Genomic DNA, 19,702 nt, shown 5'->3' on the forward strand with positions numbered 1-19,702 from the left:
GAATTTAAGTATTTATTACTTCCCTTAAGCTAATGTGTGTCTAGTATGTGGTTTAAATGGATATGTACCTACGAGTTCTTATGGAGCCCAGCTGCCTGACTCTGATCTGTAGCCGGATCGCACTAGAGTACGAGTAGGTACTGTAGGCTGAGTGTAGACCTACTGTAACTGTAGTAGGTAGTGCGGGTATATATTTGTAAGGAGGCGGCCGCGGCCTTGTGGCCAATTTACTTTCCCTTATTTTATAGCGAGTGTCACGTAAACAGTAAACACCGTCACTACCTCATACTGATATCTGCTCTTTGCCTCTGCAGCACCACTATGCACTTATCTCATTGTCTACGGTGAAAACCGAACATTAATAATAATAATAATAGCAACAATAATCCGCGGTAGAGACAAATTATTATTTCTTATTCTGCTTACTCAAGACTTGACTTCAATACAACAATTTAATTAATTTCGTAGGTAAAGCCAATATTATGTTCCCTAAATCAAATTAATTTAGCAAATAAAAACTTCGTTCAACTAAATTAGTTAGAAGATAAAATAAAATTCAAAAAACGTAGCAACTTAATTTCGTTTTTTTAGATACACGTAACTAAGCGGAATGATAATCAATTATGTGGTTATCGAGTTGTCCCTAGCATTTTAACATGCATTTCGATTACCTATGCTAAAAAAATTAACTGCACAATTTTTTGTCCGTAAAAAGACGTCGGGGAAATAATTAATATTTTATTAACGGTTCAATTTCTTATGAAAAACGGGATACGTACTTGAAATGTACAGGGTTTTCCAATAAGAGATGTTATTTTGAATAGCCCACTATTTCGGTAGATGTTACTTTTGAAGCTGTTATTTTTTGACATTTGACAAGTAGAAACTACGCCATTAATAAAAATGGAACGATACACGCTTCAACAACGCATTGAAATTATTAAAATTCACTTGAGTGAATCAAAAGGAAATCATCTTGAGTGATGAGGCCCATTTCCACCTCGGTGGCTTCGTCAACAAGCAAAATTGTCACATCTGGGGCTCGGAAAACCCAATAATTATTGTTGAAAAGCCTCTCTATCCTCAATGTGTGACTTTTTGGTGCGGTTTATGGTCCGGCGGAGTCATTGGACCTTACTTTTTCGAAAATGAGGCTGGAGCAACAGTTACGGTGAATGGATTGCGCTATCGAGAGATAATTAATGATTTTTTATGACCGGAATTGGATGGTATTGATCTGGACAACGTTAACTTTTAACAAGACGGTGCTACGTGCCACACAAGCAACGAAACCATTGATCTTTTACGATTGAATATGAAAATAACACCTCTTATTGGAAAACCGTGTACACATTGAGAAATTAAATAACTGGCTCTCTAAATTGAAACTAAAATGTTATTTTTTTTCAATTTTATCAGTTAGTAGAAGTTTTAAGAGTTTTTGTACGTTCACATAAGTTATATTTACATAGTCTGGTAGAGTATTGCGGAAGTATTGGAATCTAAAATAAATATATTATGAACTTCATGTTCCAATCTCATTGATCACGTTTTAATTAATTCGTAAAATAATGGAATCATCGTCTACGAATATTGAATAACGAACATATGAAGAGAACTCCGGTTAAATTAAGCCTGACATGTAATTAAAGGGTGTGGGCGGAATAGTGACCGAAAGCATTTAGAACGTTTGCTATATATTACTACTCATTGTCAAAACGAATTAGTATTAATAAAAGTTCAAAAGTAAATAGTTCCATTGACCTTAAGCCGCAACTTTTTGACTATGCTTATTTGGCTGATTACTTGGGTTTGCCTCCCACGCAACGATTTTATTTTTATTTGTAGTCTTTTGTTTTAACCAGATGACATAGTGTTTTCATAATGTTATTAGACTGCCCACCAGGTGCAGGGCGGTGGAAACCGCAGGAAACGAGGCGAGATGTCAGGCCATTTATGGATCGGGTTCAATACGAATGAGATCGCTAGACTCTGGCTCTAGGTTTCAAGGATTAAGACCTTAATCGTTACTAAAACGATCTGTTTCAATTACACGCAAATCAATAAAATATGTAACAAATTTTTCACGTGACTTGCGCGAGTAATATTGTTCTAATCGTATCAACTCCATTAGCGCCGTGCGCAGTAATGTATCAACGGTCTCATTTTGGCTTCTGACCTTCGGGGACTTATTATAATTTGATTTGATCTTTTAAATATTATCATGATAGTTGATACACAAGTCACATAATAGATAATACTAGTAATTTTGCTAGACTTCATCTATTCAGTAAATGCCATTAACAGCTCCGTAAAATTTATATGAGACGAAAAATAATTTTTATATGACTATCTAAATTTCGCAATCGAAATGTCATTTGTTGGTCACAGAATTAAATGCTTTTCTTGGTGTAATCTAAAACTCCATTCTTGAATTGTCTTAACCTTTGTATGGCTATATGGTCGCTGGTCTCATGAATGCGACACGCCTATACAAATCAATGGTAGATGATAATAATATAAATATAATAGCGGGGGTATGCGACCGTAACTCAGTGAAGTAAATGTCAATTGTCTTCATTCTAAGCAGGCAGTGGTAAAGTTGCGATTGACAGAAATAATTGTTTCGCAGAATCTAGGCACAATGCATGTACATTTTATGCACGAACCAATTTTTTATGTCAAGTATTTGATGTGGAAGGTGACGAAAATCAGAAAGGGTATAAAAACAACTCATTGCTTTCAGCCATGATGATAGTTAACCTTCGATAGGAAAGCGAACGCAAGAAGAAAAAAAAATAAAGAGGCTTCGCATCCGTAGCAGTTTTTGTAATGTTTTTCACAGTTTAAAATACCATCACTTCAAGGGAAAGTTTTTAGTATTAGTATTACTAAATTATATGTATATTTTTATGTGAAACCGTACAAGAATCTCAACTGCTCCCAACCGTTCGGAGCCAGTGAGACCAAGGCATCCCCAATTTGGGTATGTTGTTAGGCTGAAGGTAATGTGGAGAGGAAGGAGATGGGAAAGAGGAAATGGGGAAGTACCTGGCTACTCAGATCTGGTCACCAAACACGGCCAAAGCTATTTCAAGCAACGTTTCAAATCTGAATGGTGGTATTACACCAGGGCGATACTGGGAGTATCTTCCACTCTGGAACATGCCGCAAATATACTATATATTTTAAACGAGTAAATTGTGAAATAACACAAATTAATTAAGTAAAATTTGCTTGCGCATACCGGCATTTGAACCCGCGACCTCTATCGTATATTTAGTGTGAGGCTATATTATTATTATAAATTAACTTGACTGACGATAATAAATGCTAAGAACTTTCGATTTACTAAACTAAGCGCTTTTATTTCGGTAATTTTTTAAATTTTCAGATATGCTACTGAAATGATTTTAAAACTTGTATATCGATTTGGAGCAATTTGTGAAATCTAGTTAGGAATTTATCGCTAATCATTTTAACGATGAAAAACCGCGAAGATCGCGTAGAGGAGGTACGATTTATTGTTCAGACTCAACAATTCATTCAGTGCGTGTGTAGGAAAGTACTACAAATTGTAGTGTACTGAAGTACTGACGCGGTTACGGCAGTAGGTTGATAGTTGATGTAGATACAGTCCGTGTAATGGAATCTGTGGAAAGATCTGGCATCGGTGATATTAGATTCGTGACTAGACGGTTTGTCTCTCAATTGTCTGCACGGAATGACAATGGAAAAGGAGAACGTTTCTATTTGTAGGCTAAAACACCGCGTCACTGCGGCATTAAGTGCAGTGTTCAGTGCAGCTTTTCTACGTGACTATATAATTGCTGTTCTTTACTCAAATATAGGAAAATATGCTCAAGTCAAGATTCCATTGAGAAAGAAATTTATGATTTTTTTCAGGTTGAATGGTAAGACAAATAATTGTATTAGGGAAATCTTTACGAAATTTTAAAGAGCTAATTTATAGAGCTTTTAAATAATTAGAAAAGGGCAATAACGTTAAGTCGATAGCGATTTGCGCTACAGGCAAATTTTATCAATCCGATTTTTAATAAGTCCATGAGCGTTTTATATTCTACGATAACTGATAGTTTCCTATCACATAAGCGAGTCGATAACATTGGGTACGAGGGAAAGAAACATCATTTTTCGGCTCCAGTTGTCCAAATTTCGGCCACACATTAATGATAATGATATTAGTTTTTCACGAAAAAAGAGAATGAAAGTTAAAGTTTAGCAATTTTATTACTATGGCCGGATATTTGAATATTTAAAATTCACACCTTTACTGACATTTCACCAATAAAACTTTATATTCCAAGTATATATACAAATACCTACGAATATCTGAACTGAAAAACAGAAAATCTGTGTTCTATGGCAGAAAAAAAAGCTCTAGAACGGTGACAGCCGGCGTCGTGAAAGTTGTTGTTTATGCCTATATTTTCTTGGTTTCATGATAACTCAACACAGTGACAATTCAACACACCTTTAAAAAGTGATATAAAGTCATTAGAAACGAGATAAAAAAGGAATTAGATGAAAAAAAAATAAACCTAACCTAACCTAACCCAGTTAATAAAGTTCTTGTTTCAGCACTTTCCATGACTTTATATAACTTTTTAAAAATGTGATGAATTATCATTTTGATGATTTATACAGTCACCATTTTCTTGGACATTGTATGAACTTTTAAATTTACATTGACATGTCAAAAAACAGTGTTCGATCCCAGGCGAAGATGGGAATTATTAAATGAATATTAGTTGCATTTTAAAAATTAAATCTAATGGCTGATTTGTTTTTCTAGTAGAGAGAATGCAACATTTACAACTTCATAAAGAAGGTTACAAAAAATGGCCCAACCCAACCGGTCTGATATTAATTTCAGGAAGTAAACCGAGTTCGCATTTTGCTTGTAAGTGCACCGGGCTTGCCGTTTACCGCTCACCGCCGCTACATTACATTACGAAATAATAATATTATTATGTCAGTCGGTAGCGGAAGAAATACCTACCACTTGCTTATTTCTACAGAAACTTTTGGTTTCAATAGCCGAATTTTGTTTATTTCGCAATACAACGGCGGAACGAAAAATGAAACAAATTTTACATACTTGTTTACTAGAGGGCGCTAACTGGAATCGCGGAAATGTGATTGATAAATAGTATGAAGATGGAGTTATGAGCGAGTATGAGTGCAGTTCCGCTGATATGGTCTGTACCCTGCAGGGTAAAGATTACCCTGATGCTATTGATAATAGTCAACCTCCGATAGGAAAGTTAATCAAAAAATAAGTTGTTGCCAAGCAAAGTTTTTCCTCGCACGGAGAAAACTTGCCGATATAAAATATTGCTAATTTATTAAGAATCTCTTCAATTTATTCGTATACCAGTTAAAAACGGGACTGCAGGCCCTTAAATAATGAATTAATAAGTTTCCTATTAAACTTTTAATAAATACGAAGGTATTTTCACGATGTCCCAATATTTCAGCATTTTGTCATTGTATATTATCAAGGCAAATGCATGAACATATGTTAATTAACATAAATGGCCTGATTTCCCGTTTTTAACCGGATTAACACAAATATGAAGAGATTCTTAATAAATTAGCACTACTCATTTTTCTCTGTGCGGAATTAATTGATATAAAATTTTGGGAAAGAAAATGCTCCGCAGTGAGTACATGTTTCTGATAAAATGCAAATAATGGATTTAACATTTTTATAGCTCGGTTATTTTTAGCGTCTCAGCTCATAGTTGAGTAGTTATTTCTGTATTTGGTTGTACATTTTATTAACTAATTTTGAGCTTAATGGATTTTAGTTATATATTGTTAACCGACTATGTGATTATATATTGTGTTGCCAGTCTTTTGAAAAGTGGCAATAATACACAGTTGGTATTTAAGGTTTAGTTTCGCCACCCAAAGGAATTTGAATTGAAATAGATATTAATCATCTCCTCCCATTAATGCTCTTTGATTGAATAACTTGCAAAATGTGTTATTATTTTCTATACGACCGACGGGTGTTGCAACTTTGAAACAATGTCGTTGTCTTACTGTGATAATAGATAATGTAATATTTTGAGATGTATAATATGTGATTTATGATGTTCTGAAATGAACGCGGTTTGTCTAACCCAAATGTTAATCCCTTTCATCGAACCATGATTATGAATATTATTTGTAAGATTTATTATTATGCAGGTCAATGATATGTAGATGAATATTTCATGTCGCGATTAATGTAGTTTTATAATATATGGGTGTTGAGAAGCGTGTGTGGCAGAACTTGTAATGATTTTGTTTTATTTTGCTACACGTACAATAAGGAAAGTGTATTTTTGCGGATATAATTTTCTGTCCGATGGTAATCGTGACGGGCAGCAAAGCCACTGAAAAAGCAAAAATTAAATTTAAGCAAAAAATGTATTTGCAAGCAAAAAAGCCGAGCAATATCTAGGTATTTGGTAATTAGCGATACAAACAAAACTAATCCAATTTAATATTTTTTTATTAATTGCCCTCATTGATGTTATAACCCAATAAAAAGAGAGAATGTTAATCTCACGGTGAAATCTGATTACACTTATTTTATTTGTTATTTTTTCATCGTAATACAATTAAACAAAATTTTGAAAGACTTTTATGTAAGTCCTGTCGACTTTTTGAAAACTTTAATTTAAAATTGATTTGTTTAACACCCAGTAGTTTCGCAAAAATTCAAATGTAACATTGTCAACAAATGGCCAATCACCGACATTTTGCTTTTTAGACATTTGGAACGTCCCCGTTAAACGCTGATTCTAGGTGCGTTTATGATTTCATACAAATTATAATAAGCTGACAAGTTTAACAACATGATAGTTGTCCTCTTCTGCTGTTCCTAATTCGCTTAAAAGCTAGAAAAAACTTAGAATCGGCAAAGTGACGCCATTTGATGACTTTGGTACACGTGAATTTCTGCGAAACAACTGGGCCTAAGGCTTCTTGTGCACTTACGGTGGAATGTCACAAAATTACGCTATGCAAATGTAATTTATTATTATTATTTTTCGTGCAAAACGGAGATGGTAAGTCGGTGAATTATTGATCATTGTTATTTTTGGTTACGTCAGTCTCATGTCATCATTTGTAATCTGTACCGATGAAGTAATGCACCACCCGTTTGATGATTGGGATGAGATCGCAAGCACAAATAAGTGAAACACATAAATACCGGTTTTAGCACAAATGCGGAAGGATCGTTCAAGGGCTGGTCAGGAACAGTCGGAGGACTGAAGACAGTTGCGGAACTTGAACTCAGAACAAAGGTTTAGCAGACTTCGCTTCAAGCCAGTTTACAGGAAGCAGAAGGAAAAGGTAACACAGTGCACAATTGTGAGAGAAATCGGTGAGATGAGAAAGTGCTCAGAATCGTGTGTTGTGTGTTTTATATACATATTCAGTGTTCACACATCCATTCTGTAGACCTGTTACTGTTTGTTACGTTTGCGAGTGTGTGCAGCAGCAAAAAAGCTAATTTAATGATTCGTCGAGATTAAGCTTACTTGAGGATTCTGCATCTTTTGACACAAACGTTTGACTGTTGAATATATTTTACCACATTATAATAATATGTTTATAAATAATAAACTTAATAAAAATATATTTAAAATTGGATATGGCTAACGCGATAAGCAAACCGATAGTAGAATACACCCAGATGAAAACATTTCTTAGGAGAATTGGTTTCTTTGATAGACTTTTCTAAATCTGTGCATTGAATATATGGAGTGGGTAGGTTCTAGTGTCGGGTCGTGTGCCTATCGCGCCGCGTTTTATCAGGTTATTCTGTGTTCTAGTGTGTCTACCGCGGCTGATGCAGGAACCTCAGTTTGGCGTGCTCGGCCGCCTTGGCGCCGCGAATCTCATTGCTGGACATCTTTTTGTCGCGGCGCCGCTCGGCGCGCAGACGCTCCTCGTGCTCCACGAGGAACTCGCGCTGGTGGTCGTGCGCGCCCGCCCATAGCAGCTGCTCTGGTTCATACGCACCGATGCCGCTCTCGTAGGAGCGCGCGTGCCACACGGGCGCGTGGTGCGCGTGCATCTGGTGCGCCAACAGCAGCGGGTGTGGCTGCGCGAGGCTGTAGCGCTTGCTGGGCACGCCGACCTCCTTGCCGTTGGGTACGACGGCCGCCTTGCCGTTGGGAACTCCGTTGCTGGCCTTCCCGAAGTTGGGCACGCGAGCGCGCAGGCCGCAGTAGTAGGGGTCATCTGAAAATTAAAGGTGTACATTAGGCAAGGTGTAAGACAGATGTTTAATTGTGGTTGTAGGTAAAGAACACCTTCGGTTTAGAAATTAATTTTATAAAATAATAGGTAGATTCATTGACGTGAATAATCATAGAGTATTGATACCTCTTTGTAACAGTCAATTGGGTTTCTCAATGATCACAATGAAAGGTTACGACCATTACCAGTAAGTGGTAAGCTTAACAATATGTCATTTAAATGGACATTATTTTAATTTTATTAAGCTTGAACTCGACTCCAATCTTCCATAAAATTATGTAATTTTACAATTTAAATAAAATTAACAAGCAAATTTGTCTTCCCTCTATCCGTAATTTTAAATTAAAGCCAGAAAAACATTTAAAAATCAACCCGTAAAAACGTTTTTTTACTATATTACGTCTATTGTTCTCTCGATATATAATAATTTTGGTATTTTTATTATTTTGTAAAATTATTAACCTCAACACAGGCTTGTCCTAGTGAGGTTAAAAATTCTGACTAAAAAATGTAAAGAAAAAATAAACAACTAATAAAGTTAAATATTGGAAAAAAATATTGTTATCTTTTAAAATTCTTTTTATGGTTTTACTGAGTAATTAGTAGTAATATTAACAAATGTAAATCAATAACACTAAATTATTCAATACTATTTAATTATACATTGACCATGTACAGGGTTTTCCAATAAGAGGTGTTATTTTGAATAGCCCGCTATTTCAGTAGATGTTACTTTTGAAGCTGTCATTTTTTAACATTTGACAAGTAAAAACTACGCCATTAATAAAAATGGAACGATACACGCTTCAAGAACGCATCGAAATTATTAAAATTCACTTGAGTGAATCAAATGCAAATCATCTTGAGTGATGAGGCCCATTTCCACCTCGGTGGCTTCATCAACAAGCAAAATTTCGCATCTAGGGCTCGGAAAACTCAAGAATTATTGTTGAAAAGCCTCTTTGTTCTCAAAGTGTGACTGTTTGATGCGGTTTATGGTTCAGCAGAGTCATTGGATCTTACTTTTTCGAAAATGAGGCTGGAGGAACAGTTACGGTGAATGGATTGCGCTATCGAGAGATGATTAATGATTTTTTATGGCCGAAATTGGATGGTATTGATCTGAAAAAACGTTTACTTTCAACAAAACGGCGCTACGTGCCACACAAGCAACGAAACCATTGATCTTTTACGATTGAATATCAAAATAACACCTCTTATTGGAAAACCCTGTATATCTGTACAAGGTGAGATAGTAACTAAAATTAGAGATTTCGGAGTTGCATTTGATGAAAAACTAGTTTTTCTCTCCAGGACTTGCTCTCGACTGCTGTGAACTTTTAAAATGTCCGTAAAAAAACTGGTTTGAATGAGGATTGAACTTTCCTCCCCAGGGACTGACTAAAATGAGTGAACCGGTGATGCCAAATCCTGATTGGATGGTACCGATATTTATTTATTATATTAACTGCTGTAATTTTTTAAAATTACATCATATTTCAGACTGTGTGCCTCCAAAAGTTAATAGAATGCATTGTCATCGACATTCTATCTGACGACTTCAACCAGATCGATTGAATGTCGGGAATTGATTAATTTCCACTTCCAAGATTCATTGCTTTCATTCATTAATTATTTTATTTAACAAAATCGAAATTCATCTATTCGAACATATTTAAAACAAAAAACATTGCGTTGGGAAAAATATTCCACAATGACGATCTAATAAAATATCCATGTACATAAATATATCCATGATTAATGAGCTCATTTTAGCCCGTTGATATTTTGTTATTACTGTTCCACATCTAATGAAGTTGCGTATTTAAAGGCCGAGTAGTACCTTTCTTTACGCGTTAGTTTGTGATGACTTGTATAAATTAAAGAGGGGAGAAAGTACGCCGATACTAAGATGAACGCCTGATAGGATGTTGTTGTGAATAAGCAAGAGTTGGTTGCCGTCACATCAATGCTCCATTTTACTAATCGAAACCATTTGAAGTATTACTTTATTTAACTTAGTTCATAAAAACAACATAACTTATTCGTAGTAACAATTGTTTAAAAATAACGTAATAATCCACGGGGAAGTTTCCGACTTTTATCCGAGAGATATTGTCACTATTATGCGATCATTTTGTAATGTTGAATTTAAGCATGACGGTAAGCTGCAATCACAAAGTATTACAAATGTAATTGGTACTTTATAAATCCTTATTGGATAACGTATAATTAGGTACTTACAAATATAAGAATTAATCTATTGAGCTGAATGAACAAAGTGTTACTGGTGTATTCATACGCGTAGTAAAACTGTTCTCACTTTTAAATATTGTTAGACTTTTGGATGAAATATCTCAACACTCAACAAAAATAAAATAATATTTCGTCTCATTCAAACAGACAACATGTTGAATTATTTATTAATTTGTAGGTATTAACACTATTAATAGGGTATATACCTTGCATGCACACACATTTAAAGAGCGAAAAAGTAACGAGTGACTTTGTTGAAACAGATCAGAAGCAACTTATTTAGTTTGAGGTTTGTAACTTGTAATAGAATATAATACATACAACCGATGAGGAAAGGTCTACTCCGTGACAGCAGCAAACGGGCCACAGCGGACACGTAAATATCTGCATGACAGTTTCCATACAATGGGCAATAGGCAAAATAGAAAAGCAGCCCGAATAGAAAGCACTCCGTGAATAATGTCCGAGAAGATCGTCAGTGAATCTTTTCCTTCTTGGTAGTCAATCTCTGTCACTCACACAATACCAGAAGACATCGTTTAAGTCGGCTACAAGTCTGTTGTCTTTGGGAGGCGCCTTTCAACTCGATAAGGCAACATTGTTTTCTCTGCTCGATTACTACTTGGTGGTGTAATAATATGTGTCAATGTTTGCACGCCGTAACTGATTCTATTGGTGTAATAACAATCTCCTTATTTTGACTCCTTTTCAAAAACGCTTTGGAAATAATATGTTGTGACAAAGAGGCCTTGGTTTTCTACAATTTAAGTTAGAGGTGTGCAAAATTGATTTGGAATCATTGATATATGCCGTATTTAGTGTATGTTTGGAATAGATTATTATTTTTTCATAAATCTACGAAAAAAAACTGAAACTCTCAGGGGAATAGGTTGTCTAAATAACGCTAAAAAATGATATTCTAAGAAAGACAAGCATTTCGGGGTTACAAATAACCTGACAATGTTTGATTCTTCCCTGCTCGCATAAATAAAAGCGGAAAATGTTGCTTGCAAAATGATGGAGGACTAAGCTAGCAAAGATTGAATCATCGACACCATAGTGCGTCTCCGACGCTTTAGACCACTCCCTCACTAATCGGTATTTACAATAAAGGCTCCTCTACATGATGGCCGATTAGATGGTCGATGGGTGGCCCAGCGATGGTTGAACGCAACTACAAGTTGACGACGTTCAGTTCTACTTTTGTCGTACTTCAAGATGACATGATGAACGTGGAAGTGATCGCCATTGAGGCAATAAATCTATTTAGATGCTTTGATCAACTGTTTGTATTTAGACAAAATGCATATTATGAATTTTGATATATGTTTGTAGGTAATTAATTATGCTAACTGTACTTGATAAGAGCACCCGTTAGTCAAACTACTAAAATTTGTTTGTCGGGACTTTTTTATAAATTTGTTTTAAATATAAATAAAAGATTATTGATAGTGACTTTGTAAAAGCAATCGCTTTGTGGTTTGAATTATTATAAAATTAAACAAAATAAAAAACTTTTACCCTGGTGTAGCTTGCGCCAAGCGAAGCCATTGGTGAAAAATAAATAAATTATGGTAAAAACAAAGCGTTTGTTATTGATAAACTTAATGTTTAGCCCCATTCTTCATATTTTAACCCTTTACCGATCCATCCAAACAAATTTAAAATATTGGCTAAACACTTGGATTATTAGATCATCAACAAGAATCGTGCAACAAATAGTCAACTAAAACAAATCTAAATCAAGAGTTCTCTATTTTTGTCACAAAATACTATTACCAAAATGAAGTGCATAAATCTATCAAAGGTTTTTGCTTCCAACTAATCAGAAAAATGTACCTAACCTTAAAATAAAATGTAAAATAACCTTTTTGTTCAAATAAAATGTTGTAAACTAGCCTGTCTCTGGACAGGATATCCCTAGTGAGACAAGCGTAGTATACATATGTGTAAACTCTACTTAAATAGATGTGCAGTAAATAAATAATTCACTTCGTGTTATTTCTGACTTTAATATAATATGATTTCTTTTCATATTTAATACTAGGTGACGTTACCCGGCGTTGCTGGGAGTTATCCTAAGGAGATACGTATGCCTAAGCGGATTTTTCTATATGCCTTTTTAAGATATACAATTCTGTAGTAAATTATTTTGATGTATCTCATAAGGTTGAGCCAGCGCTAAAAAAATTAATAAGACTTGATTACAAAGTTTCGACTTGTCTCTACTTTCTACAGATATAATACGAACGTATTAAATACATAAACTTTACGGAAGAAATTCACTAAATGATAGTGAAAACCCTAAATTTTCAGTTCAACTTTTAGTTGAACTGAAAACAGTTGAAAACTGTAACAGTTTAAATAACCTTACTTTATTTATTAATGAAAAGTAGCTTTTTATATGTTAGAAAAGGAATAAATGTTTCAAATATTTTAGAAAAATGCTGAATTCCGGCATTCTTTTTTAGATACTTTAGATGTACAGATTATCTTCAGGATAAAGGTTCTTGGCAAATAATTTGATGAGAAAGTCTCTTTCTTCATACTTCTTCTCTCTTCAATCAGATTGATGCCCTCCATAGCAGCCATAGAGATAGCAGCTCGCTAGACTAGGTATAATTCTTTGAATTGCATTGAGATCGCTTTCAAAACTATCGCGTTCATACAAATGTTATCGGGTAATGAAGGTACTCGTATCTTCGAGTAACTAGTGGTGGGTACATGGTCGTGAGAATTCCGCTTCAGTATCTCAATTGCACAAGACTGAAGACTGTGGTGATTTGAAGATGTTTTGTACATATGTACTGAGTTCTCCTGCTAACTGCTCTGATAGGATTCTCAAGTGCAGTCTGTTGCGACACATCATCTTGAAATCTCAAATAGGATTACTTCTAATAACGAATTTGAGCCGTATACACTTTAGCTATCTGTGTCAATGAATCCTACCTAACCTTAGTTTATGTTTACATGGATGTTGTATTTTTTCAATAATAAACTCGTAAAGTATCAATCTTGGTTTAAATACATACCCGCTTATATTAATGGTTGTGTTTTAGTTGTGTACAATGTAAAACACGATCATTAGTAAGGCCCTTAATGAATAACTTAAAATAACCTTAGCTTTTTATGATTACGTTTACATATGCAAGGTGTCACCCAGGATATAACCGACAGAATTTAAGCGATATCTTAGCTTACTTGGAGTAAAAATATGTTGATGTCATTTAGCTGTCCGGTGAATTTTTAAAAAATTGAAACAACCCTACCCTAACGCACCCAGACACACCCTCCATACAATAACAATAATGTAGGAATCCAATTTCAGACCAAAAATTACATAAGTAACTTTTAAAATTCAAATGAGTTGTAAAATAACGTAGGTACCTACGACTTTAACCATGATCGGCCTTTATGGACAAGTTTTAGAATTGAACGCTTAGATGATTAAGTCATGTGGAGCGGAGTATCAGACAAATCATGAGGAGTAATTCAATGGAAGAAGGAGTCGGGGACGCTCTACGAAAGCACGCACGGAGAAAACTTATTATAAATCTCTTCAAATTATTCATACTCCGGTTAAAAACGGGACAGAAAACCTTTGACGGATGAATTTACAGGTTTCCTAATAAACTATCAGTAAAAATCGAACGTGTTATGGGGATGCCAGAAAACGCGTTCATAAAAATTCAAATATTTTCGCATTTCGTCATTGTGTACAATTAGGGCAAATGCAGGTGCATGAACATGTGTTCCGATATATTATGAATGTACTAAAAAGTTTACATTGAAACGGCATGCTATCCCGTTTTTAACAGGATTTTAATAAATCGGCAATACTCATTTGTCTCCATGTGGAAGAATTAAATTAATCAAATACTTGAGTCAGGTCATGTCAAGAGTCGATTTAGCAGAAAAGTTTATGGGATAAATTAAACGGTGAATAAAGCAAGGGATGTTTGCAGAGACAGGGTTTTGTGGCGTTTCATTCTCTTTACCTACCTCTGTGGGAAATTGGCTAGAGGGTTAATTAGCAAGTTAAATACCTTACTCAAGTTTCATGTATCATGATTCTAAATGTGTAATTTTGTACAAAATAAATTGCGTGGGTCGGATTATTTTGAATATTATGTATTTAAAATTCCACCATTTATTGATTTCTCTAATTATGTACCTGGTGTGATGGCCGAACGATGGTGAATTATTTATTTGCCAAACCGCATTCCGTTCCTATTCACGTGAGGCGGTCGTTGCTTAATTGATTAGAATGCCTAATTTTGATTGTGAAAAACTGAATTTGTTTATACACGATAATGTAATCACAACAAAGTACGAGCAGAAGCGAAATCTAAAGGTAGAAACACACTGCGTCGACGTACGCGATGCACGCATTACTACGTTCCGAGGTCAACGTGCACACTGGTTCTACATACGCAACGCATGTGACCACGTAACAAGTGGTCTCTGGTCGCGTCAGTTGATTTGACGTTTATTTTTTAGACTATATTTATGTGTTTCACTTGTCCGCAGACGGAATTCGTAGCTTTGTCATGTATTGCGATTCAGAGAGCGAATTTGAGGACGATTTATGGTTCCCAAGAGAGCGCAATCCTTAGAGTGCGCAGCGGCCATAGTAATAAGTTCCAGACATGGCTCCAGCGGCACGCTTAATGCATGACTCTCATGAATCTCTTAAGGACTGCATAGATTTGTGTTGTAATGTTCTGAATGTATTGACAATAATGATAAGCAAAATTCTGTTTAGTTGCAACTTGAATTGTAATAATGTAGTTGTGTCCTAATATAATTCCAAATTCAAAACAAACCATTCCACTGACTGAATATATCTTCAGGAATGTTCAAATATATATATATATTTGAATATATATATATATATATATATATATATATATATATATATATATATATATATATATATATATATAATATATATATATTCTACAGGTTGACACACATCATTTTGCGGTTGGCTATAATGGGATAGGATTAAAAAGTCGTCTAAACGTGGCTAAAACCACAGTTTGAAAATTGCCTTCAAAGCCGAAACAGCTGTAACAATTACAAAAACCAAAAAATACTTGCAGAACTTAATAATTATATTATTAAATTTGATTTTAATTAAATTAAAAAAAATAATGGAAACTTACGAAAAGATTTCACTAATTATTGATATTTTGGTTTGCCATTGTACAGTATTTGTATTTCATTATTTTGTTGCAATGTTTTGTAATCTAAAAAATAACATGTAAATTAAAACTATAGTGTTTTTGTAGTTGAAATGAACGCATTTTACCAGAAATCTAGATAGAATTGATATTCAAAACAATTTCTGTCTTTGCGTGTACCCGGTTTAAGCAGTAGGTATCGAGTTGCTATAAAATGAAAGTGAACGAACAAGTTGGTACTCGATATGCAACTTAGTATTAATTATATCAAGTGTTCTGTAATGCAAATTTACGTTCTTGCTAAGATTGTGAAACAAATCAGAGAATAGACCTTAAAATCGGACAACAACCTATTTGACCAAGCTTACAAATAATAATATTGGATTAAATCAAATCTGATAGATGTTGTGCGTCCTCAAATATTATTTAGAAAATAAAAAATAATACTTAATCTAATGCGTTTAGGTATAATATATCCGGTAGAACAACTCGTAAAAACACCTAAAAAAGAAATATATTGTTGGCTAAGCCGAAGCTAGCGAAGCCCTGTTTTGTCTTGACCTCTTTGCATTTCGTCTGTCTGTAATTTTTTTATGTTTTCCATGTCTGGTCAATCTGTCAAGATGGTAGCCGTGTTTGATAGTACCATTTTATTTCACCAGAGCGCATGAGCGTTACGAACTCGGAGTAATCAACATTACGCGAAGTCTACTGTACACAGAACTACTAGATATTATCAAATATATAGGAATCTTTATTTTGTATCCATTTCCGTGGGCTACTAACTAATCCTCTAAATGGGGTATTTTGACAAACTATGAATACCGATTTTTAATGATGTATTTAAATGTAAAAGATAATTAGGATATATTCTTACTCCGATCATTGTACTAAAAATGTGTAATTTTAATATTCATAAAAACTGGCTACAACGTTATTATGACGCAAATAGCGCCACTGACTGGTAAGACGGCTGTCACAACGTTGCACGGCGTGACGTCACCACCGCCATATTCACGAATAAAAACGAACATGTCGTTTGTGTAACTATTTGAAATGGCACATTTTAAATAGTTACACAAATTTTATTCTTCAATATAAAAATACCTTAATTTATCGGAAGTTTAGATAGTGAAAAAAAACAGTAAAAATAAGTAATTGAGATATTAGAATACGAACAGTACCTGTATCTGGCACAACTCCGTTCTGGTAGAAATCAAATACCTACCTCATGTGTGAACCAGGCAATTTATTTGCCATAAATTATGGTGATCAGCATTTGAATTGCTATTTACGAGTGTTAACATTCCAAGCATGGGATTTACATACTCCTGCGCGACACCATGGGTGACAATGTTCGAGCTTCTTTCAGCGCATTCCACGAACATGTGAAATTTTTCCAGATATCTGATGATGTCAGGATGCGTGTAATACATGAAGAAGAGAAAGGGTGGCGGATACTTAATCCTTATTATTCGATTATTTTTTTCGCAGCAGATTACGAGCTTTGAACATGTCCTGCCATTTAGTTTTATTATTATATTGTTCTTCATTATTATAACGTAGGTTTTTAATTATAGGTCGATGGGTAAGGTGAGTTTATGAAACATTCGTTAAAATATTGTCTAGCTGTCAGTGTGATTTCTTGGAGTACTATTACATACAAAATATGTAGGTACACTGTTGTATAAAAACTTGAGATTATAGTGCAGTTAAGATCCTTGAAAAAAAATGCTGGCAGAGGGGAAACGAATCTTCAATAGTGGTATAGTTGAAACACAAAGTCTGTCTGTGATTTACAGTGTCGAGTGATCCACAATATGGCTCATAAATCCATGATAAGTTTGGGAGGCGGGTTTGTCCGGGAACCATTTATTAGATAACGAATACCTCAGCCATGGAGTCACCCCAAGTGGTTCGCTACGTTTGGTGATTTAGCAGGGATTCCCGGGTTCATCGGGTGAGGTGTGTTCAGAATACGCCTGCGTGGCGTTTCAGATCGAGAGAGGCTGGTTTAGGAAGACCCCTTTACCTCTCCAACTAGTCTCTCGACCCATCCCCTTGCGCCTCAGTGGGAGGGATATATTCATATGTCCGTTACTCCTGGATACACTGATTCCTAGATTCCTACCCAATCCTAATACCTTTTACCTTCCCAGAACTTCCTCTCCCTCCTTTCCTTAAAAAAGACTCCCCACACAGCATCCCAAAAGATAACATACACCCTGAGGGAAATTATTTTCCTGATGACTTCCTGTATTGGGCTAATGTAAAAAAAATCCAATACGAGCTAAGCGTGAAGAAGAAGCAGATTATTTTGCGAAAAAAACACATTTTTAAGCACTAATTGATATACATATAAGTGGTAGTAATTGACCCGAATGACTTATTAAACGGTGTTGATTATAAGTGATGAATGTGCAGCAAAAAACTTTCAATCAATTACACATTAATTTTAACAGATTTGTTTTTTAATACCTACAACTTCTTTCAAAGCATGAGACGATGCTAAACAATGATCTTCTTAATACGATTTTAATTATTATTATGAAAACAAAAACGAAATGATTTAAATGAAATTAAATGTGTGATATTACGATGTGTGATAAATAACGAGACGGAGTACAACCCTGATATCAAAAGAAATGTTTACAGACGTAATTGCTTCTCGGCGGTATAAGGTTTAAGATGTACGTTATGTCTGTGTACATGTTAGCCATCTTTATAGGTAGAATCTATGCCGACCCTACGGAGTACTAGACACGAATGACCGGTTATAAATACACGAATCGTTCAGTTAGCTTTAATCGCCTGCCTCAGCGACCCACTGCCTTATATTCGACGGATGCTGCATTAAAGAGTTATCGATTGATGACCAGCGTCATTGATTGATGCTTTTTCTATGGTTGCGGTTTCTTGGTTAGATGCCCGAAGGAAATTTAATTAAATTTGATTGGTCTCTGCCATTATTATTCGCGCAATCTTTAGGATTCAACCGCCTTAATCGATGAGATCGTTTTCTAGTTAAATCACACAATAGATACATTGAATGCGGTATTGATTTTGAAATATTTTCGCTAAATTATACTTAATACTTATATGGAAAATATAATAGTTATTAATATTTTATCGATAGTGCCAATTGTTATCAGGTATACTAGCTTAAAAATTTTAACCAAATAAAAAGTGAAAAGAAAAAATTAACCTCGCCGAATATTATCTTGATTTAGCTCACGTCAATGTGTGTGCTAATCGTTTATGGACATAAAAATGTAACAGACATGATCATTTGGCAAACATGTTTTTTTATAAAGCCACTGCGGTAAATTTATTTTTTCTTTTGAGTTCTTGAAGTATGGAGCAGAATCTCCGTGTCTCAATAAAAAAAATACTTAACGGTGAGCACTGACGACAAAAAATTGGAACCGTTTTTTCTGCCTAAAATTTATGACTTAACGCAACTACTTTCATCTCGTGACGACAATTTCAATTTGTTATATAAGATTTTGAAAAAAAAAAAATTGAGAATTTTATTGAATATGGGGACATCGGATTTGAAAGCCGGTTAGTTACATATTCCTACTACCACATAGGTATTATATCCCTAGACACACAAATTTAAATATTTTAAAATGCAATTATTCATTGAAGGCTTATTCCAATAGGCCAACAGTCTGAAGAACTGCAGCTGGATGTTAAACACAATCTGCGGACGTGTAGTACTTCAGTGCGCCACAAAACACAGGTATAAAAATTCCAACAATAAGTATTTCCCAGCGCTGTGAAGGCCAGGCGAAGTTAACAGGCAAATTTCCAACAAAAACCCAGCTTTCGATGTAAAGGACCGCGCGCAAAGTAGATTTTAATGTATTTTCTATTTAAGGCAAGAAGATGCAAAGCCTTGCCATAGAGATGTACGTTAGCGCGGCGAGTGTTACCTTTTGCGTTTCCCCCGCGCCAGGTTTTCTGTGTCC

At 34.9% G+C, this 19,702-nt stretch overlaps 1 protein-coding gene across 4 annotated transcripts in view; it reads right to left on the minus strand.

Annotated features, from left to right (window-relative positions):
* Positions 1-19,702, minus strand: part of exp (expansion) — a 248,645-nt gene that overhangs the window by 3,647 nt on the left and 225,296 nt on the right. For 2 of the 4 annotated variants that reach the window (XM_089648887.1, XM_089648898.1), the window contains one exon: positions 7,866-8,268. In XM_089648887.1, the coding sequence (XP_089505013.1) occupies positions 7,866-8,268 (403 nt within the window). Of the gene's footprint in view, positions 1-7,231; positions 8,269-19,702 lie in introns of all 4 variants that reach the window. The other 2 variants (XR_016305059.1, XM_089648905.1) reach the window with 2 other exon arrangements.

This window comes from Hesperophylax consimilis, chromosome 3, assembly GCF_061612785.1.
Source record: "Hesperophylax consimilis isolate HC1 chromosome 3, BYU_Hcon_1.0, whole genome shotgun sequence".
Classification (NCBI taxonomy): domain Eukaryota; kingdom Metazoa; phylum Arthropoda; class Insecta; order Trichoptera; family Limnephilidae; genus Hesperophylax; species Hesperophylax consimilis.